At 41.3% G+C, this 21,197-nt stretch overlaps 1 protein-coding gene across 2 annotated transcripts; it reads left to right on the top strand.

Moving 5' to 3' along the window:
• Positions 1-324: 324 nt before the first annotated feature.
• On the top strand, positions 325-17,716 carry slc6a6b (solute carrier family 6 member 6b). Of its 2 annotated transcripts, none has more exons than XM_068328664.1 (14): positions 325-468; positions 4,204-4,433; positions 4,545-4,679; positions 7,356-7,590; positions 8,095-8,227; positions 8,781-8,915; positions 9,134-9,237; positions 9,394-9,518; positions 10,930-11,042; positions 12,130-12,267; positions 12,682-12,784; positions 14,187-14,287; positions 14,421-14,591; positions 15,492-17,716. In XM_068328664.1, exons 2-14 carry the CDS (start codon positions 4,205-4,207, stop codon positions 15,645-15,647), a joined length of 1,878 nt encoding a protein of 625 aa, XP_068184765.1. In that variant the 5' UTR covers positions 325-468; position 4,204; the 3' UTR covers positions 15,648-17,716. The 2 variants fall into 2 exon arrangements, with proteins under 2 accessions (XP_068184765.1, XP_068184757.1); XM_068328656.1 differs by lacking the exon at positions 325-468 and adding an exon at positions 2,389-2,538.
• The last annotated feature ends 3,481 nt before the right edge of the window (positions 17,717-21,197 follow it).

The following is a 21,197-nucleotide window of genomic DNA, read 5'->3' as shown; positions in this document are numbered from 1 at the left end:
ATTGAAATAAAAGTCAAGAGGATTATTAAATGTTAACACTTAATTGAATGGCAGTATTGTGTTTTTAATTTTGTTTTTGGAACTGGGATGGAATAATTTAACTGGTAGAGCAAACAGTTGCTGCATTCAAAAACACTTACACATTTTATTCTAATAACAGACGTCATAACGGGTTAATATATACTGATTCTGCTTTTGCAAGTCCTAAATGTGAAAACAATATGAATGCACGTTATAATGCAGTTTATAAGACTTCCAGAACACCACGCGAGGAGCGGCTGTGTGACTGTCGCTTTAAGAAATTGCATGCTTCATGCGAAGCTGGTGATTTTCCACTCAAACTGATAATAAACGCGCACCAGCTCGGGGAAACAATGGTCCCAAAGACAAATAGATTAAACAGTCTCCAATAGCCTTACTCTGAGACAGCAAACCGACGAACAGCACTGCTCTGCGAGAAAACGACAGGTAAAACCGGCATCTTCTTTCCCCACATCAATAAAAGGATATCCACATTTGATTTGGCTCTTAAAATAATACTAGATAGATTAATGATAGAAACATGTGCGCCTTTTTTAAGCGATCTTATTCTTTTAGGACTGAGTTTGTTTTAAACAATATTTATAAATAATCTAATATTGAATATTAAAGTTTATATTTCAGTATTTTGATGATGTGTCTGCTTCATTTTTTGTTTCATGACAAGGACACAGCAGCTCTTGTCCTCTTTTTAAAGATGATATTGCGTCCTAATTCTTTCAAAATGCAGAATGAAAACCGTTTTCTGACCTTGAACGTTATTTCCCCCCCCCGTCCGTTAAAAAAAAACGGTTTTGCGCTTTCAACCCCGTTTTCTTGTGTTTGCGGTGATCAATTCCTGATCCTTTTTTTTTTTTTTTACTTTTGCGTGATGCGCACTTCAAAATGTCTCTGCCATTGAATGAGTGGATGCGTGGCTGTTTTTTATTCATCCTTCAGAAGAGACCGTTGAAGTGCGCCTGAAGCTCTTTTTTACTAAAGACGTTTTACGAGAATAAACCCGCTTCCTTCTGTCTTCGCCTCATTTCCCATTTGATCGATCGACATGTGGCCTCTAACAAAATCAATGCGCGCTCTCAGGATAAAATCTGAAGGCTCAACCCACCTCTCTAGTTGCTGGGGCCGAAAACAGTTTTTAGTTTGGTTCCTGAAACCGGGTTGTCGGTGAAGGGTTTCCTTGGAAACAGAGGAGTGCGTTAATTTCATTCATTATAATAAATGAAAATGCGATCTTTTTGCGTAAAATCGTGCTATGATGAAATAAAAAAATCGTCAGTGTTGTTTGAACCTATACAGAAATTTTTTTTTTTTAATTACACATGAGATCCTTTGTCATTATTCATTGATTTTCTACATTTAAGCAAGATCCAAACACTACATGCGCCTAAATCTGCTCCACACCTCAGAGACACGTCATTATGTGTGTGTGACGCTTGGTTTTTAACAGATTGTCCTTGTCTTGCATGCTCCTACCTTGAAAATACAAGCACCAAGGTCTATCTTAGATGGATTAGTAAGCGTCTGTCAGAGGTTACATAACACAAATAGTACACAGAGCATGACACTGACCAAAATATGATGGATTATGGGGTCGTGCAAAGCTGAGAGGTGTCAAGGTGTGTGTATGGTGGCGTCTTGTCTTCGGTTGATCCGTTCCCCAGGTTTAACTCTGTAAATCCTGCACAGGAATTCATCTGTTTTTTAATTGACTCTTGCTTGAAACCTTTTTGTCCAACCAGTGTGAGCTGTGAGAGCAGTGAATGGTTTCCTATCTAAACAGACCACAGACTAGCAGAAGAGAGACATTGCCTTATTTGGAGTTGTTATAAGCTGATACTGTATTCGCTTACATTTCCCAGATAACGGACTGCGCGTCATGAAAGAATGGAGGACAGTGGTTTGAAATTTCTTGCGCACCACAATTTTATCATAGCCTGGGCATGAATAAAAATAGTTTTCACACAAAGATGCCTGGAGGTGGCAAGGTGATGTTATGAGGAGCTGGTTATGAAACTGTGCATCACGTTTTAGTGACGTTTAGTCAAGTAAAAAAAATAAAAAAAATGGAATTCATTGCTTCAGCTCATCCGTTTGTCCGAGAGCCATCCCCCCGTGTTCGACCAGCCCAGGGTTTCTTCTCCTGTGACTTGTCCTCTGTGTATCCAACATGAATAAGAAGTGTGTTCCTGTGTCTCGATGTGTGTGTGCGTGTGTGTGTGTGTGTGTGTGCATGTGCGACACACACTCATTCCCCTCTGCTCGGCTGTTTGTGTGGTTGTGGGCAGGGTGCAGTGGGAAGTGGAAATTTACAGTCTCCCACGTTGGTACCTGCGTTGCCCGTCACAGTGAGGCTGTATCCAATTGTGTTGAGCTAAGAGGCGGGTCTTGCTGTCAGCTCCACTTAATGTGACCAGTGTCAGCATAAAGGCATTCAGTACAGAGGGATGGTGACAGCTGCGAGAGAGGAACTCTATACATAGTCGCAGCCATGAAGGAAATGTAAGTTTTTGTAATTGCTTTTGCTGATTTCATGTGACTTTCTGCAGGAAGAAGGTGATAAAAATGAATTAGAATACAGGTGATTAATGTTCTGCTGGATATGTTAATGGTATTTCTGTGTGGTGAAAGTTTAGAGAACTGCAAGCTGATTGGACAGTGACTTAATTTAAGCATCAATGTGTTTTAACCAATAATAAAAATTGCCGCGATCTGTTTTCCGTAAGGTGTTTTGTCATCACGCATGTCTCGATGAAATCCCTGAAACTTGTTTGCCTTGCGTCTTATCTGGTGGGCAGAGCAAACAGGACGAGGGCAGGTGAAAGTATAGGCTTATAGACGACCAGAGTCAACGTGGAGGGAAAAGGGATAAAGCCAGGGGACAGAAATGGAATGAAAGTCAGAGAGGCAAGAGCTGATCCAGTTATGTAATAAGGACCGAGAATGGAAAAAAACAGTTGAAGTTGACTTGTCGTGCATAAGCGGAAACAGAGAAACGATGATGATGGGATGCGGTCGGTGCACAGGGAGATGGTTGCTCCTCATGACTCGATCATTGGCGCAAGTTGGTGCGGAAGGTTTCGGAGAGGTTTTTTCTCTATGTGAGAAGAGAAGATGTGATGCACACCTCCATGATTATCAGGATTCTGAGCTGTTGTCTTCATAAAATGACGTTTTGGGACCACTAATCCTGTTTTGCCGAATAGATTGGACATCGTCCATGGTTTTCTTAAGAAAAGGTACACCTTTTTTTAAATGTATGCTTATGTGATTGCCAGGAGATAACCACAACTTTGTAATTATCCTTCTTTTGTTCTCTCCTTATGAGCCTAAAGCCTAAATAAAGTTCAGCCTCAACATGTCCATCTTGTTTTCGGTCTATTGCTGTTTTCTCTTCTCAACTGCGGCTCATGGAGGTTGTTATAGGATACCCACAGTTTGTAAAAAGAAATCCTGTCGTTCTTTGAAAGGTGATTTACAGTATAAACACCCAAGTGAACTTAAGCCGTCGTATCTTCCGGTCAGCAGCCGAGGGGCTGGGAACGCTTCCTTTCTAAATTTGGATGACATTGGACTAACTTGTTGCTGATTGAGTAGCCTGAGAAGAAATCTATAGCAAAACATTCCTCTTGGGGTCCAGCGAGTTCTTAAAGGCGAATATCTTGTCCAAACACCGGCTTCCTTTTTTTGTCGAGTGACAATGTACCCCCCCTCTGAGAAGGAACAGAGCGGGGAAACAGAACTAAAATGGTTTTAAACAATGTGCACACGGTTGCCTTGCAGTTTGGCTCATGTTCTAATGATGTATTTGGTAGAATGCATGTAAAATACAGATTACGCCACTTAAAACAATGACATTGCACCGCTGTTACACATTAAATCTGGAACTTGTCACCGTTTTATCGCCAAATTCAATTACGCAGTTATTTTTTCTCTTTCAAAATAAAAGTCTCCTCGGTGGTTCTGCAGCCTGAATGACCTTTATACATCAGTTGTTGGGATTAGCAAGATTTCAGCATAGCCCTGTGTGTCTCATTTGTTACGCCTCGTGTTGTTACACATTCAGGAGGCCGCTTAATCTTCTTAATGTTCCTCCCTCTCTGCATCTTATCCTCATCCCCTCCGTCTCTGAACGTCCACCTTCTTTTTTTTTTCTGTTGTCCACAGCATGGCACAAAAAGAGAAACTCCAATGCCTGAAGGACTTTCACAAGGATACCCTGAAACCCTCACCAGGGAAGAGCCCGGGCACACGTCCCGAAGACGAGGCCGAAGGCAAGGCCCCCCAGAGGGAGAAGTGGGCGAGCAAGCTCGACTTTGTCCTGTCTGTGGCCGGGGGCTTTGTCGGACTAGGAAACGTCTGGCGTTTCCCTTACCTTTGTTATAAGAACGGTGGAGGTAGGAAAACACACACACACACACGCACACACACACACACACACACACATGTCAGCATGCCAAAAAAAGAATGGTGATCTCTGTTAACTATGTCTGCTATTCTCCACCCAGGTGCGTTTCTCATCCCGTACTTCATCTTCCTGTTTGGCGGGGGCCTGCCTGTGTTCTTCCTGGAGGTTGCACTGGGCCAGTACACTTCTGAGGGAGGAATTACCTGCTGGGCCAAGCTTTGCCCCATCTTTACCGGTTAGTTGATGACTCATAAAGTGACACTTTTACTTATGCAGATAAATGGCAGCAGCTCACATATCATCCGTGTTCGGTCAGGAATGCAGATTTGGCACGACAGCGTAATTCCGTTAACAAAGAGGCCAAAACAACAACAATTAAACAACCACTGAGCTGCTCGCCAAAAGGCACGGTCCTGAGTGACATGTTTTCTTTCTAACAGCATTGTCATACCAGGCTACAAGATTTACCGATTGTTTGCCAACTGTTTTCAGAATTGGTTTCCAGGAACTTGTTTTTTCACCCCAAAACATCCGGGGGGGGGGGGGGGTTCTCATCAAAAAACAGAGAAAACGAGCTTTTTCTGAACATCCTCGTCAAGCAGCTAATATTTTTTACTTTACTGACACCTCAAACATCTTGACAGAGGTGTCCTTCTACAACACAACAAAAACCACACTGATCGCTCTCCGTATGATCTCCCTCGTCTTTTTTTCCTACGATCGCGACACTCTTTCCTCCCAAAATAGCATGAAAAGTGTGAGCTGCGCTATTGTCTCCATCTCCTCCGGTCTGCTTCTCTTATATGCTGAGGGCTCATCCACAAACAGCACCGCTGCCTCCAACACCGCTACACTATGTTAGAAAACACAACCGACGTCTTCAGACCTCAATGGCATTCAACGGTTGGGTTGATGTCTATAGACGTCAACGGCAATGAATGAGTTAAGCCCCCCCCCCCTTCTTAATTTTGAGCGACAACTGTAGACAAGCAGCGAGGCATCGGACCCTCGACAGCTGCCGTCACTCCCTTACTCATGTTCACACACAGGCAGCAAGATGAAAAGAGAGGAAACTGTGTGGCACCGGATCTCCAGCAGCTGTCGACGGTCTCTGCTATTCACAGAACGCTGAGGCTGCTGTCCGTCCTTCTGCCACCGCGTTTGGCACAAGAGAATCAAAAAAAATAAAAAAATCCACGTGTAGACATGTAACTGGCCAGTCACAAATCTTCCCCATTGTCCCTCCCCATCTCCACATGTCTTTAGCACATGAATTCATGTCTGCACAACCGTACAAAGTCAAGTTACACACACACACACACACACACACACACACACACACACACACACACACACACACACACACACACACACACACACACACACACACACACACACACACACACACACACACCAAACTGGTCACAGCTTTTGACTTCTCTATCAGTTTACAAAAGGAATTTGGGAATCAGGAGGAGGGGGCAACACAGATGATCAGGTTATAAATACTCCTGAGCAGCAGGGGAGTGTTGGGGGGGCTTCTGTGAACATATCCAAAGGCAAAGTCATCTAAAAATAGTGTTAAAACACTACCAACATTATTAGAGGAGGTCGCAAAGTGAAACTGGTGAAAAACGTCCTCTTCACTGAGACAATAAAGAGGTTTGTTCGAGGATTATAAAGATTTTCTCACACCTTCTCAGTGTTCCAGTGCTGTCTCTGGATGGAAATTTCCAGTTGCAGTAACTATGACTAATGGGTGTGGTCATATTTTGTGAAAGTGTACTAACATCTCCCTTGTTAGTAGAGGAATGTTAAAACAGCTCTAGTGGTAAACGTTGCACCGATATGAGTTTGCACATAATCCAGTGAGCTTCAGGAAGAATACAGAATACAGCCAGATTAACCCTTTCTGCCACTGTCTTGAGCATTTGCATATTTACTCTCTGAAATGCTCTGAGCATGGCCAATACAGTCATGCATGATCAAATTATCAGCACATAATTCCTGAACAAATAATGAATCACTTTCTTTTTAAGAGTTCCTGTTTTTAACTTAATTCACCTCTATTTTATCTATATCTACCATATATCTATCAAAACAGATCTCAGTCATTGTGAAGGAGGAGTCAGTGGTATGTATAATGCAGATTATATTCTAAGAATGCTCTGTCATCTGTTGCCAAGTATCCCACGCTTGGCCCAACCTGGAATTCCGATGTTAGCCGTGGTTGAAAGCTTATAAGGTTAATCCCTCATCCTAATACAACCCTAAGGTCGGTTATGTCAGGAGACATGAACATTTAAGGTTAAATAATGAGGGGGGGGGCAGTGGTAAAGTGCTATTATTATTATTCAGTTGTCATGCCTTCAGGATAATGCAGCACTTTGTATAAAAGGACACACATTAAACGAAACAACAAGGGATTACCTAGCAACAAGGGATTACTGAGGCGGTTTAACTTAGTTTCAGTCAATAACTTACTATTATCTACCCATTAAAACTTAATATGAGGTACATATTAGTCAATACTTCACTATGACCTTTTGGTTTGACTCTGCTAAGTATAAAATATTGTGTGGCTTGTTGTAAAAGTGTTAGCAGGAACTGCTTTAAGAGGAAAATGTCTTTTGACTTCAAGGGATGCCAATATTTTCTGAACGTCTGAGAATGTAATCAGATTACAACTGATTGACAATCAGTTGATGGAAGCCAAAAAAAAAAGAGGAAGAAAGAGCATGAGTTTTGTTGCCAATGTGAAACATGACACCACGTTCTAGATTCACAAAAAGGGAAACACATGTACTTGTCAATGCATAGCTAATAACACCTTAGAAATGTTCATGTGAATTAATGATATGTCATCAAGTCATGCTTAAATCACACTTCCATTTCCTCTCTCCCCCTCCAGGTATCGGCTATGCTTCGGTTGTGATCGTATCTTTGCTGAACATATACTACATCGTGATCCTGGCCTGGGGACTCTACTATCTGTTCCAGTGTTTTCAGCCAGAGCTCCCCTGGGCCAAATGCAAGCAGCCCTGGAACACAGTAAACTGTGTGGAGGACACAGTCCGCAAGAACAAGACCCTGTGGCTCACTGCCAACATGACCAACTTTACCTCCCCCGTCACCGAGTTCTGGGAGTGAGTATTCTCTGTCAGCCTGCTTCACTAAAATGTGAAACATACTGAGGTAACACTGCCTCTTTATCTTAGTTATGTAATTGTGTTTAAACAGGCACAGTTCCCTCAAAAAGGCAGATTTTTTATTTCCCCCCGCCAGCCTATTTTATAGTTTACTTTGCTGTGAGTCTTAAGCAGCTCCTCTTTTGTCGAATGAGATTCAAATGTCAGGGTTTTTTGTTTTTTTTAACATATTTGGCTCGTTACATCCGGATTTGATTGAATCACAAATGTTTGTACATTACATATCGAAAGGCTGTTTCTTCAAAGCGTTCCAAAATATGTGTTGCGACAGTAGCAGTTACACAATTCGGACTGGCTAGAAACGGCAGAGAAACACGGAGAAGCCTTGTCAGGCTTCTGTTCCAGTTCCACTATCATAGTCATAACCACGGTGATCTCAGGCCATCACCTTCATAATATGTCTTAGAAAAATAGCTAACTGCATCTCTGTACTCTCCATAGACGCAACGTCCTGAGTCTGTCCTCAGGGATCGAGGACATAGGGCCCCTGAAGTGGGACCTGGCCCTGTGCCTCCTTGCAGTTTGGATTATCTGTTTCTTCTGCATCTGGAAGGGAGTCAAGTCCACTGGGAAAGTAAGTCCCGAGGCGCAGGACATATTGTTGTGTCCGGATGCTATTTCTTAAATTTTTTTTTCTCCCAACAAGTCGTTGCTCAGAGAACACCCACATGCTCGGGAGGTAGTTCATTTGGTTGATTTAAGACACAAACGTCTCCTGTCCTCACAGTTTCTTGTTGGCCAGACTCTCTGTCGTCAGAGAACAGTCGACTGGCGAACCTTAACTCTCCCTCCGTTTGTGTTCGCTGGATGGAAACTAGATGAGAGGCAACTGGAGGGACTCTTCACGTCTTATTTATTTGTTAACTTAATTCTGAACATTTGTGGATTTACATAAATGTGATTGTTTATTGTATTGAATAAACCAGATATCAGTTCATCCGCATTCACCTCTATTGATAGTTCTAACGTCCTTAACCTCGATGAAAAAAAGTGGTATTACTGTGATCACAGGGGAATCATGGGAAGACAAAAAGAGCAGTGTGTCGTCTGTAATCTAAAGGAAACGTTGATTTTGAAATGACACTCATTAGCATGATTACTCATTCTGTAACCTTTACATCCCATAGGTGGTGTACATAACAGCGACTTTCCCCTTTGTGATGCTGATTGTGCTGTTGGTGCGTGGTGTGACCTTGCCTGGGGCGGCTGAAGGAATCAAATTTTACCTTTACCCTGACCTGACCCGCTTAACAGATCCAGAGGTAGGAGTCACGACTTTTCATCTATTTTCTAGTTTAAAAAGAAAAACAAGAAAAATTGCTAACCTGGTTCTTTCAAAATGCAATAAAGTCTACTGGTATTCTAGGTGAAGGTTGTTCGCTGTGGACAGTGCCAGATTAGCTGTTTAGCTTCATATTTGAATGGGATTGACTTCCAGATTATCTCTCCAATACTGAAAATTGAATTCTTTTCCGCTCAGGTGTGGATTGATGCAGGAACTCAGGTTTTCTTCTCCTATGCCATTTGCCTGGGAGCCATGACGTCACTGGGGAGCTACAACAAGTACAAATACAACTGCTACAGGTGGGTGGCGTTTTCCTCCGGGGGCGGGGGGAGAGAGAGAGAGAGACTGTAGTAGTGACAGCAACTCGTGTCAGAGACGGTTGCGTGAAAAAGAAAATGGGAACTTCGGTTCCACCTGTGTTCATTAACAACCTCCATGACATATGTGTGACATAGGGACTGTTTGCTGCTGGGAGGCCTCAACAGCGGTACCAGTTTTGTGTCTGGCTTCGCAATATTTTCCGTCCTGGGCTTCATGGCACAAGAACAAGGGGTGGACATTGCCACTGTGGCAGAGTCAGGTACGAGGGTCCAAGGTGATGGCAGCAGTGATGGTGGGCGCTGCTGCCAAAACTAAAATTAAGGCAATCGGAAACTTAACCCAAAGAGATAGTCAAGCGACAGGAGAATTGTTGGAGGAAAAAAAAAAAAAGTTATCCAAGCCATTTATTAATTCTCGGAAACGATGATGCTGAAATGTAGAGGTATCGGCGATTGCACACTCCACGAATTTAAAAAAAAAAAAAAGCCCCAAAGAAACAGAATTGTGACTTCATTGTGGAATTTGTTCCACCTTTTCTGAGGACAGATTACATTGCATTGGTCAAGTGCTGTGCGTCTTAGCTACACAGTGAGCTGCGGCGTTAAACTGGCGCCATCATCACTATCACAGGTGTCCAATGGCACCAGGCGTCCTCATGTCCCTCTCCCATGGCTTCTTGTAACTTCTTTTTTTTGCTAAGAGGATTGGCAACCTACTGTTTTGCATTCTACTTTATGTGCACTGGCACTTTGAGCTGATATTTCTTGCAGCAGCACTGCACTGTAAGGCCCAGTTCTGTTCACGAGCTGTGGTGGACGCCACCGGTTCTGTTTCTGCCTTCCTTTTATTCTTTATGTGGACTTTTGAAGGAGATGCGTCTTCTTTCAGCATGCTCGCTCTGGTCAGTTAATAATAAGACTTCAACTTGAATGAACTTGTGAACTCAAACCAGTTGTATGACAGTGACACTGATTCTGTGTATGTACATTATAGTGTGTTGTGTGTACACTATGATGTGTACATAGATGTTCCATCATATGTGATTCATAACCAAAACAAATTGAAGCTTTTTTTTTTTTTAATGCAATGTTGCATTTTCTGAAGACAACACTGTGCTGGATTTTGTGTCACATGCTTTTATCATATCTTGTTGAACTGGTTTATGACTTTTTGTCGATTCCTCACTGTGTTTATATTGTAATAAATGTGGATTAGATTCCATTTTGTCATTGTACCTGGTACGGAGCAGATAGTACCACAACAGTAAGTGTACGAATAAACCATATGAATAATATGGAATGTAACTGTAATATTATATAAATGCATATATATATAGATAATATATCTTAAAACATTTACATATATCTACAGAAAATTTGAAGGTAATGTAAAATACTGTGTAAGTATGAAACATTCTGCCTGTGTGGAACCTGATAGATGACCTGTGCAGGAGAATGCTCTGTTTATTTAGCCTTTCATACAGTATGTACATTGTGTTTGGGATTTGTTCACACACACACACACATGCACATACACACACGCACACACACATACACATACACAGCCTTACTATTCCTCAAATCCCCTGATGTCGTCCAAGCTAAAATTAGATAGAAATGTTAATTCCATCCTCTGCCCCCTCTCCCCATCCCCACTATGTTTCCTTCCAGGTCCTGGCTTGGCCTTCATTGCGTATCCTAAAGCTGTGTCCATGATGCCACTGCCAACCCTCTGGGCGATCCTCTTCTTTGTCATGCTGCTGCTTCTGGGCCTCGACAGCCAGGTTAGGATTTCAACCAAGACTCTGATTTCAAGATACATGCAGATTAGTTATCTGCTGGCCTTTAATTTCCATGCAGGCATGTTTTAAGGCCCCCTGGGGTTCGTTGGCTCCTGTCAGCCTCAAAGTGTAAAACACATTTATTTGCTGTCTTCCGATCCACATCTAGCGTCTCCGAGCTATCAGATAAATGACAGACAGGAAGGCGGTCTGTTCCCACGAAGGCATTTCACTCCCACTCCTGGCTGCACCGCATGACAAATATAACCCCTTTTAATGTCTTATAACAAAACAAATTAAATTTAGCAGTTCGTGGAGGTTCGCCAAACATTTAGTTATTAGACGTCATTATCATAGCTCAAATGAAAGCCGCCTAGCTTTTGATAGGAGGCAGATCTTTGAATTAGAGAAGATAATCTAAGCAGACAAAACATTTCTACTCTAGCAATATCACATTTCCTGCTTCCAAGTGTAATTCTACCCCTGTGCTAACTCAGTTCTGCACATGGCCAGCTTCTTGTCCGAGCCAAGTCCAGGAACATGCTCTAAATTTGAGTACTTGTAAATGCAGATATCTCCATGAGAGCCGTGATGCCATTGACTGTATATGTGTGTGTGTGTGTGTGTGTTTGTGTAACTGCTTTACATTTCGTGCAGAATGTCTTTATGTTCACACAAGATGCAGTTTATATCATTCAATCTCACGCGTGTCGCTGATATGTGGGGTTTTTTTTTTTTGTTCTATCATATAACAAAGGAATGTGTTCTTTGTTACATGATAGGTAAAGACAGTCATTTTTTATGACATTATCTGATATTCATTATACGGGAGACAAGGGAACAAAGACAGGAGACCAGACTGGGGGGAGGCTGAGACAGTAATTCACTGTTTTCTTTCTGTTTGTGTCTTGGAAACAACAAACTGGCTCAACAAACCAACTTCATTACCGCCCAACAAACACCGCTCTCATTCTTTAATTAATGGCTTTTAAAAAGGCCAGGCTAGAGCTGCATGAATACAGAGAGAGACATTGATTTATTTATTTATCTTTAATCCATCAGAGCTTCATAGTTGCTTTTGTTTCCACAGTTTGTTGAAGTGGAAGGACAAATCACCTCGATTGTGGATCTATATCCCGCCGTCCTCAGGAAGGGTTACCGACGAGAGATCTTCATAGCTCTGATGTGTTGCTTAAGCTATCTCCTGGGACTAACCATGGTAACGAAGGTAAGTTCAGCAGCGCCCGTTTCATTTCATGGAAGCCCTCGTCCTCTCGCGTCTGCTGCTCGTCCTGTTTTAGAAAAGGAAATGAGACCCCATGCGTTCGGATTAAGAGCAGAGATAACGACGCAAACTTTCCGCTCGCCTGTCGGCCCCGCTGCATTGTTAAGACCAAATATGGCGTCCCACCACTTTTACCCCTCACATTGTACGTGTCCGAATGGAACAGTTCGGAATGCCGTTTTCCATTTAGCAGTTCCCCGTGCTTCGGTGACGTCTCAGCACCTGTTGAACTCTCGCCTCCGTTGGGAGGATGCCAGCATTCGTACGCAGCGCTTTCTCCTCCTTTAATGCCCCCCCTTCTATCTCAGTCACACCAGCGGGGTAATTAATGCAGCTTTTCCTTCATTATTTTTCCAGGGTGGCATGTATGTGTTTCAACTCTGTGACTACTATGCAGCCAGTGGTGTGTGCCTTTTGTGGGTTGCATTCTTCGAATGCATTGCTGTAGCCTGGATTTACGGTAAGTGATGTTTTGGTTTTTTTTCTGTGGTGTGTCGTTTTTCAAAGTAAAGCGAAACAGAGAGTTGAAAAAGCCATAAATGATCTCATTGGTGGAAAACAAGGGTGTCCTTGTGGTGGGTTGATGTCAGTAGTAAATATGTTTAACTGCATTCAGGGGTGAGGGTGAGGGAGGGGGACGGTATTGGCCCCATGCTAGATTGTGATTGGCTATCCAGGGATGCCTCCCACCAGATTATACTCTACTATTATATTTGAAAGGAAAAGCACTTTGCTTCATGAAGAAAAATGTAATCGGAATGAAAGCTGTGGTGTATCTTCAAAATTAAACGAGATCACAATTTTTTCTGTTCATTTGATACCACTTGATTATATTATTTGTGAGGAATAATTAATTTGCATAAATTGCAGCCACTATATGTGTTTAAAATTGTTCTGGCTACAAGGCAGAAGGTGTTTGTAGCACTTTGGCATCCCAGCAATGAAGGACTGACCTATGACTGCTGTAAACAATAAAGTTATTTTTCCCCTATCATAAAATTGCCCTTTGTCTCAAATGGAGGAGATAAATAAACTCTACATGTCTTCTATATTATACATTGCAAAATTGTAAGTATAAGCTAATGTTAAATGTTTTTTCACACATTTTTTGACGAGAAGGGAAATTGATCCGTGTTTTGCAAACGTAGGGGAGGGACCAGCAGTCTTTGTTGCGTATCTCCTGTATGTAAGTTACAACAATGTGCTGTAAACACGTATGACCCGGCTGTTAAAGGTCACGTGCCGGAGATGTTGGGTTTAAAAAAAAAAAGGGAGCTGTAGTTAAAAATTAACTAGGTTACCAACACTGTCCCGGATGTTGATTGGTGCCACTTGTCCTTGGATATAAATAGATTAAATAAACTGAAACGATGGGAGCCGTAGTTTAGTTTTTGTTTGTCAAGTTCAGTTCTATATAATCAACCAAAAAAAATAAAAACGGAGTTAGCCCAGTCAGCCCTCACCGGATATTAAACAAGTACGTAAAGCAAGATGTGTATTACTACAAGTACAATAAAAAAACACATCTATGACACAATATTCATACATCCACTACTGATACTTCGAACTGCAATCAAGAAGAAGGAAATACGAATGATTGCCAAGTGAACCAGTTAATAAGTGACAAGCTGACATTGTTTACATTACATGCAGTATTTGGTCCATGACCCAGTAGATATTCAAAGTTTTTAAGTTAACCAACAGAGATATGGAGCCATAATCCTGATAACTTCCTCAGGAGACAGGAAGGCCATTCTATAGTGACATACAATAACAACTTTTACGTCAATGTGATTGTCTAGTATGTTCAGTACAGTGTTGATAATGAGGTCATGTTAATCTTTATCCTCCTGTGTCGATAGGAGTTGACAATTTCTACGATGGAATTGAGGATATGATTGGCTACAGACCAAACCCGTGGATGAAGTGGAGCTGGACCATAATCACTCCCGTTCTCTGCATGGTGGGCGCTCCGTGGCCTCTTTTTTTTTAAAGAGAGCGTCTTTATTGTGTCATAAACATGAGCCTGGGTGATATTTTCAAGGTGACCGATTAGTTCAGGACTTCTAGTAAAAGCGGCATTTGTTTGTTTTCAGGGCTGCTTCATCTTCTCCCTGGTGAAGTACAAGCCCTTGACCTACAACAAGGTGTACGAGTACCCCGACTGGGCCATCGGTCTCGGGTGGTGTCTGGCCCTGTCCTCCATGATCTGCATCCCCATGGTGATGGTCATCAAAATCTTTCAGTCTGAGGGACCCCTTATTGAGGTGAGCTCCTGAACCCTAGAAAGATTTAAGACTTTTGATTTGTCTTTACCTGAAACCTAAAGCAGAGCCCGGATAGGTAAAAGCGTGGTTAGCTTAGCCTAGCATGAATGGTGGATTCTATCTATGAGGAACTGGAAAGCTCAGTTATTCAAAATGTTTAATCAATGCGAATCTCTGTCATAAAACTGGTTTCTCTGCTCTGAAATGAACAGGAAGATTGTTCCTAATTTTTTTTAGCCACTTCTCGGTGTTAAAGTTTGATCTCAGCCATTTCTGTTCTCCAGTGTAGGAAAACACCAACACCATAGAAACTTCCTGTTCCCAAACTGAATTCTATCCAGTTAAAACTTTCACTGAAATGTATCCGAACACACCAAAGCCGAGTGGTGCCGTAACACACTCTGGGTTGATATTCGAGTCACCCTTCCCCCATTACATTTCTGTAAGACATCCCTGTCTCCATCTGAGAGAGCTAGAGAGTGGAAGTTTTTCTCACTCCATTTGACCTACATAGTCCTGATATCTGTGAAAGTGGGCAAACACTCAGTGAAATCTAAAGAACCAGGAAAGGAAATGCCTTTTCAGGTAAAAAGAAGCCCTAAAACCAATTAAATTTATATGTTGTTTTAGGATTTTATATTATTAGAAGTGCCAAAGAATAACACGAGTGATAGTGACAGATTATGTCATCAGTAGGCTAGTTTTATGTGTGTTTTTTTTTAGCATTGCAGCTTTGAAAGACAGTTTAATAATTGATCAAATAATTGGCCTTGGGAAATAGAAATGAAAAGATGCGATAATGCATGCCGATTGTAACTTTTCTAACGGTCCTATTTGGCTTCAAAGCGCTCCAGTTTATGATGGATCATTAATGGAATCATTCCCTTTCTTCATCCTCAGAGGATTAAAGCTGTGGCGGCCCCGGTGAGGTCAGGCGTGAGCTCTCGCCCAAAGGAGTACAACGTGAAAGGCAGCGAGCTAACACAGCCTCTGGACCCGAGCGGGAACAATGGCTTGATCAAGCCCACCCTCACCGATTTAGAATCAATGATGTGAGCGCTCTCTGTGAGAGGAATTGATGTGCTTTCTGTGTTAGTATAATATTTGCTAACATTGGTAATGGTAGGTTTGCATTTTCCAGTATATTCACATTAGAGATTCTCTGGTTTGATTTCTATGAAGAGAGTTATATATTGTTGTTGTAATTTTTTTTTCTCTTGTAATTTTTTTTTCTCCATTTTTTACTGTTCAATATTGATGTTATAATTGTTGTTGCTGTAGTTGGCACTGTTCTCAGCTTAGACAGTATTTGAGATAGAACATGTTTACTATCTTTCTGTTGATTCCAGAGAGATGAGGAATTTGGCTGTTTTGTTTTTTTTTCTGGTGTGGAGAAGACAAAATTGTCACACACACATCAATTCAAATTTACTAGTTCAAACAGTTTACTAGTCTAGACAAATGATTAACAGTGTGAATCGTAAGATCTAAACACCCTTGCGTTATTGTGGCAGTCCTGTTGCCCAAGTTAACTTTTAATCTCTTGTTGTTGTTGTTCATCCCAGCAGTAAAAATAAAAGGTACCTGGAGCCACCCATACATATTAAACTACATATCCCCATCATTTTAAGTGGCACTATGCAGTGTATAAAGTTAATCTTACTCGACGTCCTGTTAAGTTACAAGCTAATCAAGACTTTGGGCAAATACTGTGAGAAATGCATTGACATGATGGTCCTCAAGAACAGTCGAAACAAATCAAGAAGAGCAAAAGAGGGTCAGCTGGACTTGCTTCAGGTTGGTTGAAGATGTTTCACCTCCCATCCAGGAGTCCTCTTCAGATAGGAAGGATGGAGGTCTAGATGAAGACTTAACCCTCCTCCTCTGTTCAGAGATGGTTTCTCCAGTTCCATCTCCAGAAACCACAACAACCAATCACATATCTTTGTATATTTCCCATGAGGAAGGGCGGGACAACGACCCCCTTATGACCCCACACCTAATGAGACTCATTGTCTTGATGTTTCTGGGTCGTTTGTTTTCTGCTCCAACAAAAATATCAGTATCTGGACTCTAATAAAGAAGCTTCTTGGATGAGAGGTGAAACGTCTTCAACCAACCTACACAAGTCTGTTTGATTCCTTTTTCTTTGCTCTTCCTGATTGACCTCGTCCTGGATGACTGAGCGCCTACAGACAGTGGACACAAAAAATGACACAATATGAAAATGGCTTTGGAAGAGGAAGTATAGGGGAAAAGGGGAAATGGCATTTTTAGAGTATTTGTACACTGCCCGTGTGACCACCATAGTCGGTCCCAGTGCACTAAATGAAACCTCTTTTTGCACTTTACATGCCGTTTCACCTTTATTTTATTTGTTTTTCTTTTTCCTGTTGCAAAGTCTGGCAGTTACATTTGCAACGCGGTTCAGGAGGAAATATTTTTAGCGTCTAAACGTTTTGATATTGTAAACCTTTATATTTGAGGGTGACTATCGTTTTCCCTGACTAGAAATCCAACATCGAACATTCTGATTAACAATTATTCGACAGGATCACCACTTAAAAACGGTAAAAATCTAACTTCTTTCTAGAAACTTGAACAGCTCTCTATATTGCGCTATTTTCAGTAGCAGATGTGCTCTGCAGGACTACCACTGGATTCTAGTTTCTAATGTTCTGTTTAGGCATTTGTATTGTAGAATTTGAATTGTTTATGAATCACATATGCCTTTTTGTAACAATTTTATACTGCATATCATATAAACATCATCACGGATTGATTAATTTGACTGGAACATCAATTGTTTTCTGAATACCAGTTACATAGTCCACCATGGATTACTTTTTTTTTCAGTGTGCAATACTCATTGAAGCAATGACATCAAATTTACCATCCAATTTCTAATAATTCCATTCAATGACACAACAACTTGCACAGTTCAATACAGAATCTGAAGGAATTGTTATCCTGAAGGAAGTACCATGCTGCTTTGTCTGTAAAAAAATCTTGTGCTACTCGCAAATTCAAGTGTACCAAAGTATTGTTGTTTCACAGTTGTCCCCTTCGAGATGCATGTTGCATCATTTCTATATAGATTACAAATAAACAGCTTTTTCTTTGGATGTTTGGTGTCAGTCGTTCTTTCACTCTCTAATATGAAATCAATTATTTCCTGAAGAGTAGATGTATATGTGACATTGATATACTGATGAAATAACATCAATACATGCTGGAAATTGAAATATTTAATAACAAATTCATTCATTCATTCATTTTCCTTCCGCTTATCTGGGGTCGGGTCACGGGGGCAGCAGCTTATAACATAATATTAAATACTACTTAATTAAATATTAAATAATATTTAACATGTTTTAATATGACCCACGACTGGGAATGAAGACACCCGAATGACCTAAACCCATCTATCAGTTCTATGACCCCAAAGATTTTTCCCTTGACCTAAACACTAAACAACGGCTGTCATTCTCCAAACCACTTGTAAACCACTTCCCGAACCACTTTCTTATTTCCTGACATCCATACAAATGCTGGAACATTAACCGTCCTCACAAACCCATCTTATCTACGTTTACAGTCCTGTTTGCTTATATTACATGTGAACTAAAGCTAACAGAAGCAACGGCCTCTTTTCTGGTGTCTGAGTCATCCAAGAAAATTACACTGCAAGTGATTCATAATCATTCAGTGTTCCTGCATATGAATTAGTTGTTTGCTAAAAGGAGATCAAGCATCACTCAGATGATTAAGAGACTGAATTTCAACACGGTATCGTCTTCTTCACCTCCACGTCTTCAAAAATTTACAGGCCCTGCAGGAATGACTGTGGCGTTGCATCTTTTAAGATGTCTTCACTACAAGCACTTGTGTGTGTGTGTCTGTGTGTGTGTGTGTGTGTGTGTGTGTGTGTGTGTGTGTGCAGCCTCTAAGTCCGTGTCATTTCACTTGACCTGCTAATAAAAGCTAACAAAGTATTGCTATGCTTTAGTTTTTGGATGTGCGCACCATGAGAACAGTTCCTCCTTCCTGCATTTAGTAACACGTCTATTCTGAGCGCCGCTTAAATGAATCATGCACAGAACATTTTGATTTCACCCCCAACTTCGCTCTCTCATTCTCCATTGAGCAGCTCGTACTAATTATACCACCCTGACTCCCTCCTGTTCCCGCTCCGTGATGGCTCATTGACACTTGTCCTAAATTTTTCAGGGTGTCTCACCCACCATAAATCTAACACCCCCCTGGCAGATGGCCACAGCATTGACATTTCACTCACAAACATGGGGACGGCTTATTTGGGCATGTCTCTGGTGACTACCCCTAAGCCCCTGAGGGACTGAATCCCCCAAAGACCTTCCTTTAAATCAGCAGAAAAGGATTGAAGCACAGGCAGTGAGTTCAGTTTCATGGAAACTGGACAGCACATCTTCTCAGGGTCATGGGGGTGAACATTTTTGGATATAAACACCTCTGGAGTAAAGACATACAGTTTGAATGGTTGTGTGTGTGTGTGTGTGTGTGTGTGTGTGTGTGTGTGTGTGTGTGTGTGTGTGTAATTCATTTAATGAAGGTCTAACATTGCAGGAGTGTCAGGCACTCTGTCCTGCAGGATCGTTTTGTCCAAGTATAAGAACTGGAACAAACACAATCAAGGACAAAATCTACCCTTAAATACTGATTGTTTGTGAAAGTGGCCTTAAGCCCAAAGCCTACAGAAAGCAAAGGGTCAATTCTCGAGTGGACATTTATAGAAAGGTTTCTGATGAAACGCAATGCAGAGGAAACCACTTTCCACTAAAACACGTGTCAAACTTAAGGCCCGCGAGAGAATAAAAGGTCAGAGTGTCTGAAAAAAAATAGGTCAAAAGTGTGCTTTGACCAAAAACTACATTTCCCACAATGCAGTAATTAAGTCCATTTTAAAATTGATAAAAAAAAGTTTTGAACAAAGTTAATGTCCTAACTCGTGTCTGATGTTTTTTTTCTTTATTCATTGATAGTTTGATCCTTGATTGATTGATGGAGTTCTGTGGGTTTAATAATATTAAAAGGATTTATGTTGTAACAGAAAACATTTTTTTCAATAATGTTTGTAACTTGAATAAGTAATAAATTCAGAGTTATTTAACATTAAGGAGTAGTTACATTTAGTTACATTGAGTTACATTTAGTTACATTTATTAGTTACATAGTTATCATAGTTTGATGTGGCCCTCGGTGACAATGAGTTTGACACCCCTGCACTAAAACATGGGTACTGGAGAAAAGCATCAACCCATTATCAATAACGACTCAATGTGTCCCTTTATTAAGGTCATGGGATCTGAAGCCACCTGACATTTGTCAAGCAGCTGGTATCTCCTGTACGTCGTGTACCAGTTCATCACAGGGATAACATAAACTATGTTGTTGCTGCGATTAGTTAAGTTAATCGGGTCTGTTCCTATCTTTTAGCGCGGGTCGTCTTTATATTTATCTTTCTACATAATCCAAATCTCAGTGAAATGACTATTTTGCCACAAAACAAAATGACAGTAATTATAGCACGTAAACACCAGTGAACAACACAAATATCTTTACTGTGTACAAAATAATCTCGTGATAGTTTCACTTTTCTTGTCAAGATGAAGCAACGGCCTAACGGGCCACATGTGGCCCGTTAGGCCAAACCCGTTTAAACGATAATTTTGTGAAATAAATGCAGTTGTAAAATCATTTTTACAATAAGTCTTGCGTGTTTGCTTTGCTGCCTGTTAAAGGTCGAAACCTTTTATGTAATGTTTTTACATGTCATTTGCATTAGAACAAATAAGCACTCCATCTGCTCCTCAGCTGGCACACCTGTCACGTTTTAGAACTGTGTGTGTGTGTGTGTGTGTGTGTGTGTGTGTGTGTGTGTGTGTGGCCCACCAGTCAAAACGTGGACCACACACCCCTGTGCTAGATCCATTATTTTTCTGCAAACCTAGAAAAACTGTGTTCCATGGTTGGAGAGTTGGGTGCAGAAGAAATTAAACTGCGGAGCCTTGACCTCAAGCCAATTGAACCCCTTTGGAATGAACTGGAATGCAGATTGTGTACATTAACACACCAATGGTGTTCTGGATGAATGCTCAAATCAATCCCACAAACCCACTAAATCCTGTATAATTCCTTCTCAAATGAGTGGAAAATGTTGTAGCTGCAAAATTCCATAGTAATATCAACATACACTCACCGGACACTTTATCAGGTCCACCTTGCTGGTACCGGGTTGGACCCTCTTTTGCCTTCGGAACTGCCTTAATTCTTCATGGCAGATTCAAGTTACTGGAAAAGTTCCTCAGAGAGTTTGGTCCATATTTTCATGATAACATCACATATTTGCTGCACATCCATGATGCAGATGTCCCATTCCACCACATCCTAGAGGTGGGATGTGGGGTGCTCTATTGGTGCTCTAGACGCTCTATTGGATTGAGATCCGGTGACTGGAGGAGTGAATCATTGTCATGTTCAAGAAACCAGTTTGAGATGGTTGGACCTTCATGACACGGCGTGTTATCCTGCTGGAAGTGGCCATCAGAACATCTTGACATGTTGTGC

Source organism: Antennarius striatus, chromosome 2 (genome assembly GCF_040054535.1).
Source record: "Antennarius striatus isolate MH-2024 chromosome 2, ASM4005453v1, whole genome shotgun sequence".
In the NCBI taxonomy this organism is placed as follows: Eukaryota; Metazoa; Chordata; class Actinopteri; order Lophiiformes; family Antennariidae; genus Antennarius; species Antennarius striatus.
The sequence above is the reverse complement of the archived record's forward strand: the minus strand, read 5'-3'. Positions and strand labels throughout refer to the sequence as shown.